At 40.0% G+C, this 19,677-nt stretch overlaps 1 protein-coding gene across 1 annotated transcript in view; it reads right to left on the reverse strand.

Moving 5' to 3' along the window:
* Window positions 1–527: 527 nt before the first annotated feature.
* The window catches only part of arfgef3 (ARFGEF family member 3), a 61,219-nt gene continuing 42,069 nt past the window's right edge, over window positions 528–19,677 (reverse strand). Inside the window, exons 28-35 of the mRNA XM_039690503.2 lie at window positions 18,542–18,718; window positions 17,951–18,065; window positions 14,688–14,790; window positions 11,237–11,368; window positions 9,201–9,331; window positions 7,141–7,480; window positions 4,012–4,896; window positions 528–2,441 (exon numbers count right to left, since the gene is read on the reverse strand). Of these exons, the coding sequence (XP_039546437.2) occupies window positions 2,250–2,441; window positions 4,012–4,896; window positions 7,141–7,480; window positions 9,201–9,331; window positions 11,237–11,368; window positions 14,688–14,790; window positions 17,951–18,065; window positions 18,542–18,718 (2,075 nt within the window). The 3' untranslated portion in view covers window positions 528–2,249. The remainder of the gene's footprint in view (window positions 2,442–4,011; window positions 4,897–7,140; window positions 7,481–9,200; window positions 9,332–11,236; window positions 11,369–14,687; window positions 14,791–17,950; window positions 18,066–18,541; window positions 18,719–19,677) is intronic.

Here is a 19,677-nt window from a genome sequence, read left to right on the forward strand (position 1 = left end):
ATGTTATGATAGTGTTTGGTTCAAACTAATGAATCCTTAACTTTGAAATCAGTACGATAAACTTCATGCCTTCTACAAAGAAAGAGTGGGTTCAAAATACAACAAATTTTATAAATTACACTTGAAATATTGTTAAAATTGTAATTATTATTGATTTGCCTGTGATTTTTTTTTTTTAAATAGCAAAAAATATCTTTACAAGGTAGATAACAAAATATAAGCCTTCTCATTAAATTATTTATTTTTGTGTTTCAGTGACGACAAATTTGGGGAGAGGAAAAATATTCGAAAACTTTCTGAAAACACAATATGATAATTCAAGACGTTTCCAAATCCGACTTCGAACTAATTCTGTAGAATGGCCAAAACACACACACACACACACATATATATATTTCAAAAATAGATGAAGAATCCACACAAAAGAAAAGTAGTGGTTTTTGCAAATCAGTTTGCTTTTTATGTGCTTATGTGATTAATATATCATTAAACAAAAGAAACTGGCCAATTATAAAACACACACACGGTTTTTAACTCTGCTTATTTATTCTACAACACTTAAACATAAATGATCGTCCAATAAACACTCCAGAACACATTCAGCGTAATGCACATGTACTGCAGTTGATTGATAGAAGTCATATAAGAAACAGCATGTAGTAAACAAGTATGAGCGCACCCCCTCCAAAACACACACTAACATATCCTCACCAGAGTACTTCAAATAATAGATATATGCTTGGTGCATTATGGGATGATTACAGGGAATGGAGTGGCATTATGAACTATTACACATTTTAGCTTGTATTTTCATGTTTGCACAACATAATCCATAGTGTTTTCCTATGGATTTAGACAGAGAGCGCTGAAGGTTTAGTCTCAAACCAATCATTTACACAAAACATCCTCTAAAAATATCCCTTAGAGTTTATAAAGTCCTTATTTTTGCACAGACAAAATCTGTTGAAACAGAACGTTTGTGCTAACCGACTCAAAACAGACAGATGTAGACTAGACTTCAGTGTGTACCTAGAAAAAGAAGAAGAAGAACAAAGAAAATGAAAACCTGGACTCTTTGTTTTGCTGAAAATAATAGTTTTCCAGAATTCAATCTTAGTCTTTGGTCCCTTTCAACATCCGGTTTAATCTCCCCCTGGTGTTTATGCCAAGCAACCGAATATGAGCAAAACGAGCTAAAGATTACACAACATAGGCTGTGTGTGCACTGGATACATGTAAAGAGTATGTGTGTATGGTCCAGATTCTCATAGTTCCCATTGCACATAATGAAGTGTACAGCACAGTAGCCTTTTCGGAAATAACTGTATATGAATTACATAACATTTCTTTGTAACTTGTCGAGCAAATTTCTCTTGATAACATTAAGCATCACAAAATAAATATCCTTTTTCACACGCACATAAAAATCAACATATACATAATGCATGCAGATGATTGAAGACAAAAATGAAAAGTCAAAACAACTGCAGTTCTACATCGATGAATAAAATATATTTGGGATAAAGCGTTAAAATTGTAAGTGCAAACATAAATAGACTGTAAATAGTCTCCAGTTAAAAGATCCCTAAACCGTTGGGAGATAATAAGTGGCTTTTAGGTTTTATAAAAACTACACTTATTGTAGATTTTATTTCTCACTCTTTTATTCAAGTTTAGTCAGACGAAGTGTTGTTTGGTGAACTTAGATTCCCGTTGGATTATGGGTAGTGGGATCTATGGCACAGTTTCTGACTGGATGGACGTTGGATATTAAACAGCTTTCAACACATCCTTAAACTATGCTCATACTACCAAATGACAATGTCTTCTAGTGAATTAAATATCTAACTTAAGCCAATTCCTCTGAAAATTCATATTTTAAGGCATTGTATAATATGTACATGAACTAATACCACCATAAAACTGCATTTAGCAAAGCACGAGTTCATGCTTTAGATATATGAATCAAAGCATTGACGAAAGTGCATTAAGTTCATTGAGCAATGGCTTTAACTGGTTGAAATGTTCATATAGATGAGAGAGAAAAACAACATAATTCTGTATATGGCACATAAACATTCAGAGATATAAATAAATAAAAATATAGATTCTGAATATAACAGCATGGATGTTGAAGAACATTCGCAGAAGGGTTTGGTATTACACAGAGATCACTGTGTGCACTACGGTAAAAAGAGTTAGCAAAGTTGGACGCCACAGGACACATGAGCGGAGAGTAAAGCGCACGATCACAGGATGATGTCATACACGCGCCCCACTCGCCCGAGCCACTCGCGCACCGCCTGCCTCACTCGGAGGTCGGTCACATGACAGGTCAGCTGACTGATGCAGGGGAACACGGCTGGCTGGAGGGCCATGAACGTGGGGTCCGGCAACACCTGGATCTGGTTCAGGATCGTGAGGACCATGTTGGTCCAGGCCTGGGCAGGAAAATCCACACAACATAAAATATTCATAAAAGAATATCAGTCCCATACAAGAAGTCTCCAAGTCTAAAAAATAACGCAATGCTTTTGCTGAAAGGTTTCTAATTTGACTCTATTCTTCTGTTTAAGGCACACTGTGGAACTTTTCAACCTTTATAATATATTACCAAAACCCACTGAGATGGTACTTCGACTTACAATAGGTTGAATGACACGTCTGCCGTAGCCTGAAGGTATTTGTATCGCTTTTACTAGCACTATGTAACTTCAGGTTTCGGGTAGGAACCCGAGCACAAAAAGAACTACAAAATTCGACCGCTTTACGGCATACGTCACCTACGTCCCCCACAACTTCCTCAGATTCTGACGTGAGTCCTCAACACGCGTTTGATTGCCGTCTGTATGTTTTCGTCACGGTTGACTGTTTGTTGACTTTTGCGACAGTGCTGCGGAGCGTGTGGCCTCTAGGGACGCTAGACGTGAAAGTTACAGGTCGAGCGCCACTAGTGGCCAAAAGTTCCGCGGTGTGCCTTTAAAGGAGTAGTTCAACCTCAAAATGAAAATTTCCTGATAATTTACTCACCCCAATGCCATCCAAGATGTGCATGTCTGTATTTCTGTCTATTTCTTTCTTTCTTTCTGCTAAAGTTAGTTTTGATTGATTGCTGATAATTTACTCACCCCCATGTCATCCAAGATGTCCATGTCTTTCTTTCTTCAGTCGAAAAGAAATTAAGGTTTTTGATGAAAACATTCCAGCATTTTTCTCCATATAATGGACTTCAATGGGAACTAAACGGTTCAAGGTCCAAAAGACAGTTTCAGTGCAAACTGTTCAAAGGGCTTTACACGATTCCAGACGATGAATAAGGGTCTTATCAAGCGAAACGATCGCTCATTTAATTAATAAATAACAAAGTTTAAGTTTTATAAGCTCAAATGCTCGCCTTGCTCTGTTCTGTGATTCGCGTTCGTGACTCTCCTGTTCGAACTCGTTCATCAAAATGAACAAATCTTTTTTGAGTCAATTTGTTCATTTCGTTCGTTGAATCAACCAAATGACACAAAAAAAGATTTGTTCATTTTGATAAACGAGTTCAAACAGGAGAGTCACGAACGCGCATCACAGAACAGAGCAAGGCGACCATTTGAGCTTATAAAACGTAAACTTTGTTATTTATTAATTAAATGAGCGATCGTTTCGCTTGATAAGACCCTTATTCATCGTCTGGAATCGTTTAAAGGCCTGTGAACAGTTTGCACTGAAACCTGGACCTTGAACCGTTTGGTTCCCATTGAAGTCCATTATATGGAGAAAAATCCTGTAATGTTTTCATCAAAAACCTTCATTTCTTTTCGACTGAAGAAAGAAAGACGTGAACATCTTGGATGACATGGGGGTGAGTAAATTATCAGCAAGTTTTTTTAAAAGTGAACTACTCCTTTAAGAACTGATTCTATAGTTATGTGCGTTTCAGTTGAAATTCCCTATAAACCAGGCCTACACAAACTACTAGTCTTGCCTGTGAGTTTTGAGTGTATTTGGTCTCCTGTCCCGTCTCACCTGTATCTGTGCCTCAGAGTCTCTGATGGAGATGTTGTGCGAGCTGGCGGTGGAGCCCGATCGGGTCCTCTTCTCCTGCCTCAGGAGCTCGGGCCCCGCGCTGAAGGAGTGTCGCATCGGCCCCTGCTCCACCAGTTGCTGAGGCCTCGGGGGTCCCGGAGGGTCCGGCCCGCGCAGGGTCCCCGCCTCGGCCCTCTTCTCTCCGGCGTCTTTGGGGAACACAGGGTGATTGTGCTGCTGCTGCTGCTTGCGTTTCTTGTACTCGATCATGAGTTTGCTGATGGTTTTGTCGGTGGCGATGGTGTACAGCTTGTTCCCCGCACTCTCCCACCACTCCTTCTTACGGGCCCCGTCTCTCCGCTCTCCTCTCAGCTGGGGGGCATTTGCACTCGATCCACCGGGACTGTGGATCTCATCCGAGGGCGTTTCGTCGAGGTGAAGGCGGACACTGTCCTCTGAGGGCGTCCCGTGACCCGACGGGCCCCCGGTCGAGGGCGTGGACGTCTCCGAATTAAAAAGCGGTAAGAAAAAGAGCGGGTCGGCCCGGTGTGTGGGTTGTTCTCCTAAACTGCTCTCCAGGTCCAGGTGCATCTGGATGTAGTTGTTGCACGAGTCCATGCAGAGCTTGTGCAGGCGTTTGACCAGCCAGGCCCAGTCTGCGCCGCTGGAGGGCTGCGTGCTCAGAGACGGGACGCGAGCGTGCCACTGACGCTTCTCCCGCGCACGAGGAGGACTCACCTGGGCCATCTCCTCGAAGATATCCTCGTCCTCGGAGGAGCACTGCTGGGACGAGTCTGAGCCGCCCTCCTCGTCCTCACTCAGGATCTTCTTCACCTGCTCCACCGTCATGTTCTCCTGGTTCGTCAGCATTGCACACAGCAAAGCCTGAAGTGCACAAAGATATTCACCAGTTAAATCACTTGACAGACACATGCCTTTGGTGTGAGAGAGCCGGGTTGGAATCCACTGTGAGACACTTAACCCCTAGTTGCTCCAGAGGCGTGCGACCTCTGACATATATAGCAGTTGTAATGCTACGTTCACACCGGACGCGAATGACGCGTCTAGTTTGACGCTTGACCACTTTGTGTTAAAGGGATAGTTCACTTTGAAATTAATATTTGGTATGTTTTATCTTACCTCAAGGGCATCCATGATGTAGGTGTCTTTGTTTCCGCAGTAGTTTCAATTTTGATATTTTTAGGTCAAACCGTTCTTTAATGGAGGTCTATGGTCACCACCTCAAAGAGCATGCACAGAGAAGTCCAAATTAAACATGCTTTAATGACTCGTAAATGTAAGTACACATTGATGGCCTAAGACACGAAACGAGCGGTTTGTGTGAGAAAACGAACAGTATTTATATCGTTTTTACCTCGTGTAATCCAAGTGACGTCCAAGTGATCTGAATCAGTTGTGCAATGTCCAACTGAACCGAACTGAATCAGTTCAATGTTACGCCGGAAGTGATCGCTTGCGTGTGACGTCACTCAATATTTACACAATATTTACATATTTATAACATTGAATATAAAATGAACATGTCTCGTATATAGAAATAGTTTTAAGTGATAAAATATTTGCTTTGTTGTGCATAAGAACCACACCAGACATTTAGTCATATTACAAAATCATTTATTGAAGCATCCAGATAGTTCACCGCGTGAGTAAGCAGCTAGGCTCCTGATTGGTTAACGTGGCGCGAATTGACGCCAAAGTCCAGATTTTTCAACTCGGGCGGCAGACGCAAATTCGCATCAAACACGTCAAATCATTCACGCGTAACGCGCCAGACGCTCAATTCAAATGATTTGACTATTCGCGTCCGGTGTGAACGCACCATAAGTCGCTTTGGATAAAAGCATCAGGTAAATGAATAAATGTAAATGTAAATCTCGAGCAGCAGCAAAACTGACAGGGTTATATATATATATATATATTGTTTGCACATGAATAATTCTTCAATAAAAACAAAACAAAAACACAAAAAAACTTGTTTCTGCGTCTTCTTCTCCTGTGTTTTGATCTAGAGATTCTGCACTCTTTCAGAAGATGCGTAATAGCGCCCCCTACCATTTACAATTTTTACAATTGGAAGCTGTATTAAAGGATTAGTTCACTTTTGAAAAAACTTTTGCTGATAATTTACTCACCCCCATGTCATCCAAGATGTCCACGTCTTTCTTTCTTCAGTCGAAAAGAAATTAAGGTTTTTGATGAAAACATTCCAGGATTTTTCTCCATATAATGGACTTCAATGGGAACCGGATGGTTCAGGTCCAAAAGATAGTGTTAATAACAGTTTCAGATGCAGCTTCAAATGTCTTTAAACGACACCAGACGATGAATAAGGGTCTTATCATGCGAAACGATCGGTTATTTCAAAACTTATTCCAAAAATGTAACTTTTCTAAGGACAAATGCTAGCCTTGTAATATATTGTGAGGCGCGTTTGCAACGTCACGTAATACGTAATTACGTTCAAAAGGTCACGGGCGACGTAGCCGGAAGTACAGAATCAAAATCGTCCGACATCGTTGTTTTAAATTTTAATTCCTTTTTTGTAAACGGCGTTTGAGTTAGTTTTCACGTTCAACCTATGCGTTCTACTTGTAAACACTCTGACTCTGTACTTCCGGCTACGTCGCCCGTGACCTTTTGAACGTAATTACGTACTACGTGACGTTACAAACGCGCCTCACAGAATGGAGAAAGGCTAGCATTTGTCCTTAGAAAAGTTACATTTTTGGAATAAGCTTTGAAATAACCGATCGTTTCGCATGATTATTCATCGTCTGATATCGTTTAAAAACATTTGAAGCTGCATCTGAAACTGTTATTAACTGTCTTTTGGACCTTGAACCATCCGGTTCCCATTGAAGTCCATTATATGGAGAAAAATCCTGGAATGTTTTCATCAAAAACCTAAATTTCTTTTCGATTGAGGAAAGAAAGACATGGACATCTTGGATGACATGGGGGTGAGTAAATTATCAGCAAAAGTTTTTTCAAAAGTGAACTAATCCTTTAAAGGCCTATTTTTGTAAAACATATTTGTCAATATAAAAATTTCCCTGCAGCTCACATTGTTTTGTCCCTGTTTATACCGAGGCAAGAATGTAAATGTACCTGAAAGTAGATATTGAAGCTCATGGCAGATTGGCGGTATAAGTTGGCAGCTCCACACACCCCCGACACTTTCATGAGCAGATACTTGAGTCCGGGACGCGTGTCGAACTCCCGCGCTGTGCGGTACGAGTCCAGCAGCAGGTCAAAGATGATGGCCAGGTTCTGCATGGAGATGTAGCGGAGAAAGCCTGCGCCTCGGGGCTCCGACACGGCCGGGACCCTGGCCTGGCCCTCAGGGACCCCAGAGCCCTTCACAAACTCTTCCAAGAGGATATCATACAGGTTCTGGAGGAGCACCTGATGGGACAGCAAGCTCACCACCAGAGTCCTGAAGGGAATCCTGCACAGAAACAGTTCGCCTTAAGTTCGCACACCGAGTCCGACATTTTCGCATGCGTTTTTTTTCGTATTCGTGATTCGGTGGCTCTGAATCGTCAAAACACCATTCGAACGGCTTGCTACGGATGCGAAAACACAGAAAATCGAACCCGATGCGATTTTTTTTATGACGAACGAGAGTTTCGGAGGGAGTGTGCAAGCGTGATTGACATAACGTGAGGTCGTATTTTTTATTTTTTTTTTAACGTGCGAAAATTAAGACCGATGTCCTAAAATTAACTTTCTTTGTTTCTATTCCATGCCCTGCATACTTTGTTATTAGGGATTCACGATATATCGGTATCTGCCAATATATGTTCATTTTTTATGTTATCGTTATCGCCCGATAAGAAAATTTGGCTGATATATTTAAGCATTTTTTTTAATTGCTTGAAATATGATTGGAATCACTTCAAAAACAACATAAAAACAGACTACATACAAAAAATTATGTACCTTTTAATGGTGAGACTTTTGTAATCACGCTCTCAAAAATGATATAAAAATTTGAATTTAGATTTATCGGCCAGAATATCGGTAATCGGCTTTAAAATACAAAGAATTATCGGTTTTGGCCAAAATTTTCGTATTGGTGCATCCCTAATTGGTATACAAAATATCGAAACAAATGCAGTGTCATGCAGTGTACAACCCTGTTCTGTAAGTGATAAATGTTGTTTATATGTCTATGTGGTGTTTTTAACCGTATTTTCTCACAAACACAGTTTGAAATCGCTGGTGTTTCTGACGTCACAAACGACCTTGTAACCAATCAGATCAACGTGTGATCGTCAACCAGTGGATCTCTGAGTGAGTGAGTGGAGGCGGGGCTCATTTGCATATTCATAGAACCGCAAATACTAAATGAGGCAAGGGTGTCGAATTACATTCAAGCTATTTTAAGGCATGACACATTTTTTACAGGGATCAAAATGAGTTTAAGGAATAAAATGATTGACTACAGGGAGACTTTAAAACGTATGGAACTCCTTGCCCACTGAGTTGAAGCAGGACTTAAATCTGGGGGCTTTTAAAAATGAATTAAAGCGTATTTTAAAAAGCGATCAATTATTCAATTATGCAATCATTGATAGTTTGCGCGCACATGCACTTTTTTTATTTTTTATGCAATGTTAGATTTAAGCAATGATCTTGTAAATGTAAATGTATTATTTGTGTACTGTAATTATGTATGTACTGTTATGTGAAAAGCCCATCTGGGGACGGACATTGCAAATTAGCCTTGGCTATAAATGTTGTAGTGTGGTGCATGTTGATTGTTCCCACTTGTCCCTATCAAATAAAATAAATTTAAAAAAAAAATGGAAGAACAGTATTGTTTGCAGTGGCCTTACCCAATTTTTCTGTGTCAAGCACAGCATGTGAAAGAGAAGAAAACACACAAACAGGTTACTGTATGATTAAAACAGCATTTCCGTTTTAATATGTAACTTAACTATATTTTATTGTTCTGAACATTTTGGATTGTAATTTTTAAAAAGTGGTTCTCTGATATCAGGTCTATCGGATGAATGGCATTTTACATATGAGTCACTAAAACCAATAAACTGAATATTGGGAGCGATGCGTCCCCTCGCTTTCTTGCAGTATCACGTCATGATCTACAGTCTTATTAAAGTAATACGTATCTGCAGTGTGAGTTTAAATGTGGATCGTCTCACCTCTTCTGCGCTTGGCCGTTGGATTGCGGATCCGCTGGAAGCTCAATGATCAGCACACAGGACTGAGCGTGCTCAAACCCTTCCTTGTTGCTGGGAGTTTTAGGTGAGCACTGCGTATCTAGCATGAAGACCTGAAAGAAGAAAATTAATCTAACCATTATAAACAATGAATTATACACAAATAGAGTTTATTAAAGACCCTTTTATAAGGTGTAGATGTTGTTTTTGGGCTGTGCTAGAATATGTTGATTATTCTCCTCATATTCTCCATTGTTGCGGGCAGCTCCTCTCTTCCCAGTCTGTCAGTAACGCTCTGTTTACTTCCTGTCTCTATGAACCCCCTCCTTCTGAAAAGCACACTGTGCTCTGATTGGTCGGCTGGATCAGTGTGTTGTGATTGGTTAAGCTCTTTGAGTGTGTTTGGGAAATGTCCCTCCCCTACAGGTGAGACACCACTTAATCACCATGAAACTTTCCCAGTTGATTACATACATTAAGATTATTGCAAGTTTTCTGTAATTTAATGTTTAAATATGCAAATTAGGCATTATCTAATTAAATATGTGCTAATTTGCATATAAAAAAATAAAAAATCTGAGTATTGGGTAAAGCCAGGTTCAAAATTACTTTTTAATTGTGTTCACATATTAGATGGCAAAAATTACAGAGGGATTTATGGATATCTACTTTTGTTATCCTGTAAATCAGAATATACTGTCAGTAGCCTTAAAAAAAAAGATTTTCGCCATGTTTTTTGGAATAAAATGTTATATAAATTAGGCTAGGAATAATATATTTACAAATCCCTCAGTAAATGTCTTCATGATATAACTAGATACAAGACTGGAAGGTTTGGTGTGTATCGGTGCTACTGAAGTGGAGATTTCAGACTTGGAGTATGAGAGAAAAGTCATTTTGAGAAAACTGGCTATAAAGATTTAGCATCAGCCAATGAGATCGCGCATTTAGAGTTAAATCCCCCCTTTTACTTTCACGATTGGTTGCTGATAAAAAGGAAATGACCATATTTGGATCCGACAGCTTTGTACAGGAGTGGTGTGTGCGATGACAGGGTGCAGATCGCGATCGTGGAGCGATCTTTTGATGAATTTATGAGAAATCTACAGACAAAGTGTAGTAAAATAAAGACCGAAATGTGTATTTTGGACTTTTTTCACCACAAGTCTGAAAGAAGACGTGTTATTGAAGACAAATATCCCAAAATCTCAAAATTGACGAGTGAAAAAAAACAATGTTTTTGTCTGCCGTGTCTCGCCTTAACATAACCGTAAGTTTCAACCATTGACTGTAAAAAAAGATGGATGACGCCCCTTCGCTCTTTTCCATCAGAGGGACATGACGCTGACATCTTGGGACGTGAATCTGCGCACTTGCATTTTCGGGACCAGACATGCGCAGTCGTGAGCAGGAAGTAAACCCGCGAAATCAAAGGCCCCGCCCTCATTCTCGCTGAATCAAACGCAGGCACACGCCCCGCACTTTCATTAAGTGTCCTCTGTCTGCTTCGATCTTCTCCATTGATGTCTGCTGATTGCAGAACCTCGTTAAAATAAGGTAAATACAACTACTAACCACATAATCAACATTATTAAAAAAAAGTCTGTTGATGCTTCAGTGACTACCTCACACAGAAAACCTGTCAATCACATCTGTCAATCATGATGTCAGAGCACCGTTTTTATCATCACATAACTAACTAAAAACAAACTTATTTTAAAAACACTTACACTCTTGAAATTACATCAACGTGATAGAAACTACAGTAAATGACAGAAACTATCTTTGGATAAAGGATATGTGAAGTAATTTAATTGTTTAGTTGGTCTCGTGTCTCGTTGAATAACATGGGGAGGCGGGGTTTATGAGCTATACTAGGACTGGCCACTGGGGGGCGATCAAGGCATTTTAGTTGCACTTTTGAGGGCACGCTTGGTTTCAACACACTTCCAGGCCCCGTCCCTTTATTCTGCGTATTATGAGCTATGACATGAGGTGAGTGAGGTGCGCAGGTGTACCTGTTGAGCCATGGCCCGGATCCGCATGAACTCGGCCTCTGCTGACGGAGTGTGTGACGGGGCCGCGACTTTCACTTCACACGCGTCTCCAGTGAAACTGTCCGAACCGCTCCGGAAACAAGCCAGCAGATTCTGCCAGAGAAGAGAAGGGATTCAGAAAACAAGAATAAGGAAACGCTCGAGTCTTCATGATTTAATTTCCACTTTTTTTTAGAAGGAATGCATGTTCATAAATACAGATTAAAGGGATAGTTCACTTTGAAATTAATTTTTGGCGTGTTTTAGCTTACCTCAAGGGCATCCAAGATGTAGGTGTCTTTGTTTCCACAGTATTTTATATTTTGATATTTTTAGGTCAAACCGTTCTTGTTTGTCAGTCATATAATGGAGGTCTATGGTCACCACCTCAAAGAGCATGCACAGAGAAGTCCAAATTAAACATGATTTAATGACTCGTAAATGTAAGAACACATTGATGGCCTAAGACACGAAACGAGCGGTTTGTGTGAGAAAACAAACAGTATTTATATCGTTTTTACCTCTTGTAACAAGCGCCCTCGCCCTCACTTTGACGTGGCTGTGGTTACAAGAGGTAAAAACGATATAAATACTGTTCGTTTTCTCACATAAACCGCTCGTTTCGTGTCTTAGGCCATCAATGTGTACTTACATTTACGAGTCATTAAATCATGTTTAATTTGGACTTCTCTGTGCATGCTCTTTGAGGTGGTGACCATAGACCTCCATTATATGACTGATAGACACGAACGGTTTGACCTAAAAATATCAAAATTGAAAATACTGTGGAAACGAAGACACCTACATCTTGGATGCCCTTGAGGTAACCTAAAACATATCAAACATTTATTTCAAAGTGAACTATCCCTTTAACACACATTTTTATAATATACACATACAGTATACATGCACATTACACACACACTGTTTATCTATCTATCCATCCATCTATATATAACTATCAATCCATATCCATCCATACATTGAGCACTGAGTGTGAAAATATATACACACACATATATATATATATATATATATATATATATACACACACAAACACACACAAAATGAATGTATGATGTCCAGCCTAGGAAAATTGACATCACGCTTAATTCAAATATTAATAAAAACTGGTTAAAGATTTTGTAAGCATATTGTAAAGGTAGTTGTGCTTGAAGTAAATTGTTTTATTTGTGATAAAGCAATGAATCACACCAAATTGTGCAGACATGATTTTTGGCCAGGCTGTCATACAAAGAAATTAAGAGCGCATGCAAAAATAAAGAGAAAACCAACAACAATATTAATAACTGATTGTATATGACTAGGCTAGTAAATGTATTGTTTTTCCTTTGAGCTTTTAGTTTTTCTATGGATTTTTTTGCATAGTAAAATTAAATATGTAGCTGTCGTTTGGCTTTTTTTCCAAACAATTTTGTCAGATAAATACCTTCACCAAGCTTGGGGTTTGGTCTTCCCTCATACAGAAAATAAAATATTTTCCTCATATTTTGATGGTTTAATCAAACTTATAGGGTCATTAAAAACAAATTTCTCCTCCAGACATCACTTTTTGGCCACTACTGTGTATTTTATATTAAAACTAAATAGATTTAAATAAATGTCTTCTATTTTCTACCAAAACTTGCAATGCAAATCAAAGCTTGCACTGGTTTATATGCACATGACATTAATCCTCTCTACATTAGAAAGGCTGTACAGAACAGAACAAGCTCTTGCATCTGTCAGGACTCTGTGCGTGACCTATATCAACATGTCTTATAGAAGCAGCTTTATTACAGCAAAAGAGCATCAGCAAGTATGCAGGATCTGTGTGTGTGTGTGTGTGTGTGTGTGTTAGTGAAATCATACAAGGAAAACCGTCTGTATACCAGAATCGCTAGTGTACGGCATCTCTAGTTTTAAGTTGGATGATATAGCTTAAATAAAAAACCCTGTAATGTTCAGCCTTTTGATGATATTCAATGTAAATGTATTAGTTTTGATGTGGCTTAAAAGCCGATTTTATTTATCCATCATTTCAAGCACAAAGCCACTGTGGCCAAGTAGATTCCCAATGTTTGAATGAAGTTCGTGGAAATGAACCAATCCCCTCTGTCTATGAGCATTTTTACAGCTTAAAAGGTCAATATTTTTTCTTCCATCTGCAGCACCAAATGAAAAAAAACAAACTAAAAAAACTCCTCATCCTGCCATTGATCAGACAAACAGATTGTCCAACTCTCATTGGCTGAGGGAGGCAGTGTTGTTTCAGAAGAAAAACAATGGCGTACTGGGAAACCTAATGAGAAATACATTAAAATGAATGCAATTTAAAGTCTTGTGATTTTGTTATTTTCAGTAAGCATTAGGTTTACACATGTGTATTCACGTTCCTGACGGAAGCACCATTTTACTTCTTTCCAGAAAATAGCACAACACTAATCCTCAAAGAAGATTACACCCTGAACATCAGTCGAGACAGCGAAGGACACTTCCTGAGCAAATACGCTTCAGTCATACGCTTAATGTACTCTATGTAAAACACTTTGAATAACCATTGTGTATGAAATGTGCTATATAAATAAAAACTTGCCTTGCCTAGATGTAGAAAGCTCAACTCTTTAGTTTATCGCCTACGGACCACTGTTAATTCTCACTTTTAATGTCATAACTGGCATTTAACTGGTATTTTAGGCTTTTTTCCTCGGTTCATTATTGGTATTTCAAAGCAATAAAAGACTAAGAAATTCACCCTTACAACCATTTACAAGCTATTTCAATATAAACACCATAAAGTAAACATTGCCATAATTAATTTAAGAGTAAATCTAATAATATATATTGTGAATGGCTCTAAAAGCGCACAACAGCACCGCGTTTGGACTGAACATGCAGCGCTCACATTTATTTATTTATTTTTATTTATTTATTTCATTCAATCATAGCCTTTTAGGTGTATTAATCAATTAAATGATTAATTAGGCTGATTCATGTTTTTCTATCTCCAAAATTTAAAACCTTTTTAAATTATAATTAACACATTTGTAACACAATTTAAGACGTTTTGCAACCTTAAATATCCATAAAGCTTTTAGACTTTTTACGAACCCATGGGGATGTTTTTATTCACACATGCTCCTAAATACATTTTACAGTTTGCACACATCTATGGTAAAACGCTTGCACTGTCGAGCTCTGATTTTCATGTAAAAATTATGTATTTCTAATGTCTACTTCTATTGCTATTGTCCATTTAAGCTACTATGTATAGGCAAACCATTTACACTCGGCAAGCACAGTTGTGGCTTTGTGGCTTAGCATCTGTTTCCATGATAATGCCTTTGCGCTGACTCTGGTTAGTAAGAACAGTTTCTGTCAATGCAAGACTTGTGGACAGTGGAGACGTCAGTAATGTTATTATGAGCGTCACCTTCACAGGCTCCAGGGTCGCAGAGAAAGCGTCCTGCAGGGCACAGCATGCTAACCTCCACATCTCCTCCGTGAAGACAGGCCCTGCACTCACCAGAACATACCTGCGAATCACACACAACACACCAGAACGCATTATATACACTGATACTCTCTTTTCAAACATCCTTCGCATTAAGAGAATGCCTTCGATGCTGCCTATGAAGACGGTTCAATATGTTTTGGAACACACACACACACACACACATACACACACAAACATTCACTCACAAACTCACTCACTCACACACACTCACTCACTCACTCACTCTCTCCCAATAATTCTCACTCATTCACAAACACAAACTCACTCACACTCACGCAATCATTCACTCACACACTCTCACTCACTTACCCAATAATTCTCACTCACACTCACCCAATAATTCTCACTCACTCACACACTCACTCAACCACTCACCCACTCACTCAACCACTCACTCACTCAACCACTCACTACTCAACCACTCACTCAACCACTCACTCAACCACTCACTCACTACTCAACCACTCACTCACTCACTCACTCACTCAACCACTCACTCACTACTCAACCACTCACTCACTCACTCACTCACTCAACCACTCACTCAACCCCTCACCCACTCACTCAACCACTCACTCACTCAACCACTCACCCACTCAACCACTCACCCACTCAACCACTCACCCACTCACTCACTCAACCACTCACTCACTCAACCACTCACTCACTCAACCACTCACTCACCTAACCACTCACTACTCAACCACTCACTCACTCAACCACTCACTACTCAACCACTCACTCACTACTCAACCACTCACTCACTCACTCACTCACTCAACCACTCACTCAACCCCTCACCCACTCACTCAACCACTCACTCACTCAACCACTCACTCACTCAACCACTCACTCACTCAACCACTCACTCAACCACTCACTACTCAACCACTCACTCACTCAACCACTCACTCAACCACTCACTCAACCACTCACTACTCAACCACTCACTCACTCAACCACTCACTACTCAACCACTCACTCACTCACTCAACCACTCACCCACTCAACCACTCACTCAACCACTCACTACTCAACCACTCACTCACTCAACCACTCACTCAACCACTCACTCAACCACTCACTCAACCACTCACTCACTACTCAACCACTCACTCACTCACTCACTCAACCACTCACTCACTCACTCACTCACTCACTCACTCACTCACTCACTCACTCACTCAACCACTCACTCAACCACTCACTCACTCAACCACTCACCCACTCAACCACTCACCCACTCAACCACTCACCCACTCACTCACTCAACCACTCACTCACTCAACCACTCACTACTCAACCACTCACTCACTCAACCACTCACTCACTCAACCACTCACACACTCAACCACTCACTCACTCAACCACTCACTACTCAACCACTCACTCACTCAACCACTCACTCACTCACTCAACCACTCACTCAATCACTCACTACTCAACCACTCACTCACTCACTCACTCAACCACTCACTCAACCACTCACTACTCAACCACTCACTCAACCACTCACTCAACCACTCACTCAACCACTCACTACTCAACCACTCACTCACTCAACCACTCACTCACTCACTCACTCAACCACTCACTACTCAACCACTCACTCAACCACTCACTCACTCACTCACTCACTCAACCACTCACTACTCAACCACTCACTCACTCAACCACTCACTCACTCAACCACTCACTCAACCACTCACTCACTCAACCAATAACTCACTACTCAACCACTCACTCACTCACTCAACCACTCACTCACTCACTCACTCACTCAACCACTCACTCACTCAACCACTCACTACTCAACCACTCACTACTCAACCACTCACTCACTCAACCTCTCACTCACTCAACCACTCACTCAACCACTCACTCACTACTCAACCACTCACTCACTCACTCACTCACTCACTCAACCACTCACTCACTCACTCAACCACTCACTCACTCAACCACTCACTACTCAACCATTTACTCACTCAACCTCTCACTCACTCAACCACTCACTCAACCACTCACTCACTCAACCACTCACTCACTCAACCACTCACTCACTCACTCACTCACTCACTCACTCACCCACTCACTCAACCACTCACTCACTCACTCACTCACTCACTCACTCACTCAACCACTCACTCAACCACTCACTCACTCACCTGCAGTGTTGTGCAAGTTACTTCCAAACTGTAATACATTAGGTATTACTTGTTACTGTTATTTAAAAGTAATTCATTACCTTACAATATTACTGTCCCAGAATTGTAATGCGTTACATTACTCATATATTACTTTTGAGTTACTTTCACCAAAATAACTAAGTAGAACTTAACTTTTGGGCTGTAACGAAATGCAATATGAAACCGAAATCGCGATTCGCCACACGACTCAGATCCACGAACCTACAGAATCGCGACACACCTCTTCCAACTCCAGCGTTATTCTCCTTACCGTCCAGATCCAATGCTGCCTTATCTTTAAATTAGGCTATTAGTATTATTTGAAGTTAACATTATAAAATACGTAGACCTACACCACAAAACTAGTTGAGGATAAATTATTTAAAATTGGGGAAGTCCAGCATTATGGACATGATGACATTTGCAGTCAAAACTTGTAAATACATTGTAAAACTTGTAAATACACTCGAAAATACATGTATTGAAACGTATATAGGCTACTTCCTTAAAGGACTCCAGACATTAGACAAATATCAGTCTATGTTTTATTTTTAATATTAGGGAAAAGACACACATTCATGCGTGACAAAAAAATAGGAGGCAAAATCGATTTTTTGTAATTCTGTTAATTACACTGCGCAAATCGGATGAGGAAGGGTTGGCTCTCCAGTCTCCATAGAACTTAAAATATTCATTTTATTTTAGTTTTCGTGTTCGCATTTATGAGGAAAAAACTATGTTACAGACGCGACCGCTCTGAACTGGCACTAAAAGACTGCTTAAAAACTTTCACATAGTCTGTTGCCTTTAAGAAGTAAAAGCAGACAATACACTGTAATACAACTGTAATACAAGCCTCACTAAACATGTAAAGAGTAAAATATTACTGAAAATTGATTAGTAATGCCTTACACTACTGCGTTACAGCAAAAAGTAATATGTTACTGTAATGTATTACTTTTGTAATGTGTTACTCCCAACACTGCTCACCTGATACAGGAGCAGCCCACTCTGGAGATGGTCTCGGCTGGTTCTGCCACACAGGACACCAGCAGTTTGAAGAGATCTTTCAGCATCAGGTTAATCAGATTCTCATAGCCAATATCTACAAACAAATAGTCATACAATTTATAATTATATACACACACATCCCAATTTCACACTTTAACTTAAAACTCTTGCACATCTGTATTAAACATTAAATTAAGTATTAGTAGGCTGAATCTCATGAAACCTGTCAAGAGCAAACGCCTGTTTTACTTTTCATTTTATTTCAGTTAATATAATTAATTCCGCCAGTAATTCTCATTACTGCAATGCGAAACTATTCATTTTGTAAATGTTTGGATCCATTCAGGATTACTAAATTTAGCAACATACACATGACAGATAAGAACATTATCCTGAATGTGTGTGGAAACGACGTGACTGTACTGAAATGTGTCCAATCAGTGCGTCGAGAGCGCATATGTTTACATCAACATTTTAGACACACGTGGGCTTACTGTACATGACCGCAATCGTCTTTAGCTTGATTACAATCCGCATCCATCAAAACTATAACTGATTTGAGAGTCGTACCTGAATGTATGAAGCTGTGAATGTGTTCCACCACCAGTTCACAGGACAGGCCGATGGCGTGCTTGAAGTTAGCCGCCGCGATGTCCCAGTACGAGTGCTCGCCGTGACTGCGCTGGAGCCACAGAGACATGACCGGGAGAAGCAGCTGGATGACAGAGAAGATGGCAAACCCCGGCCCTGTGGAGGAGGAGGAGGAGGAAGAGCACACTGGCTACTTCACATGCACAACTTCTGGTTCAATCGGACTAAATTCATTCCCACTGATGAATCCGAACGTAGTGTTTACATGAACGTGAACGCGTGTTTATGTGTCACAAGCTTCTAATGCACACTGCCTGAATATACAGAGTTTCCCGCTGTTTGAGCATTATAACCATTCTCATACATTGGTTCTTTATTTGTAAACAGCAGGGTTAAAGGGTTAGTTCACCCAAAAATGAAAATGATGTCATTAATGACTCTCCCTCATTTCGTCAGACCTTCGTTCGAGGGCTTGGAGCCAGAGGGGCGTAAGTGGCATTTTGGGGCGAATATGAGTTCTTTATATCAAAATAAAGGTCTCGATGAGCTCTATCCAGTGGTGTCAAAATACCTACCTGATATCAAACTGTACTGAATAAAGAAACAAAAAGGCGTATATCAGACGTATTTGACTTATTTTTTAAATTTGAAAATGTTTGAGAAAATGTTCATTGTGTTAAAATGCCATACATTTTTTACTTAAATACTCATTAATGCAAGTATGCCTGTGGTTGCAATGTCTGTGGTTTAAGGTTAATAATACAGGTGTGGTCAAAAATTTTGTTTTGTCCCTCCTGTAAAGTTTGTTAAAAGCCGCTTACGCCCCTCTGGCTCAAAGCCCTCGCGTTCATCTTCAGAACACAGTTTAAGATTTAGTCCGAGAGCTTTCTGTCCCTCCATTGAACATGTGTGTACGGTATACTATCCTTGTCCGGACATCATCATAGTAGTCCATGTGACGTCAGTGGGTTAGTTACAATATTTTGAAGCATCGAAAATACATTTTGGTAGATTTTTTTTTTCACTACGTCGCCCGTGACCTTTTGAACGTAATTACGTATCACGTGACGTTACAAACACGCCTCAGAGAATAGAGCAAGGCTAGCATTTGTCCT

The sequence above is a fragment of the Pimephales promelas genome, chromosome 11, assembly GCF_988280905.1.
Source record: "Pimephales promelas chromosome 11, fPimPro1.hap1.1, whole genome shotgun sequence".
NCBI classification, from domain to species: domain Eukaryota; kingdom Metazoa; phylum Chordata; class Actinopteri; order Cypriniformes; family Leuciscidae; genus Pimephales; species Pimephales promelas.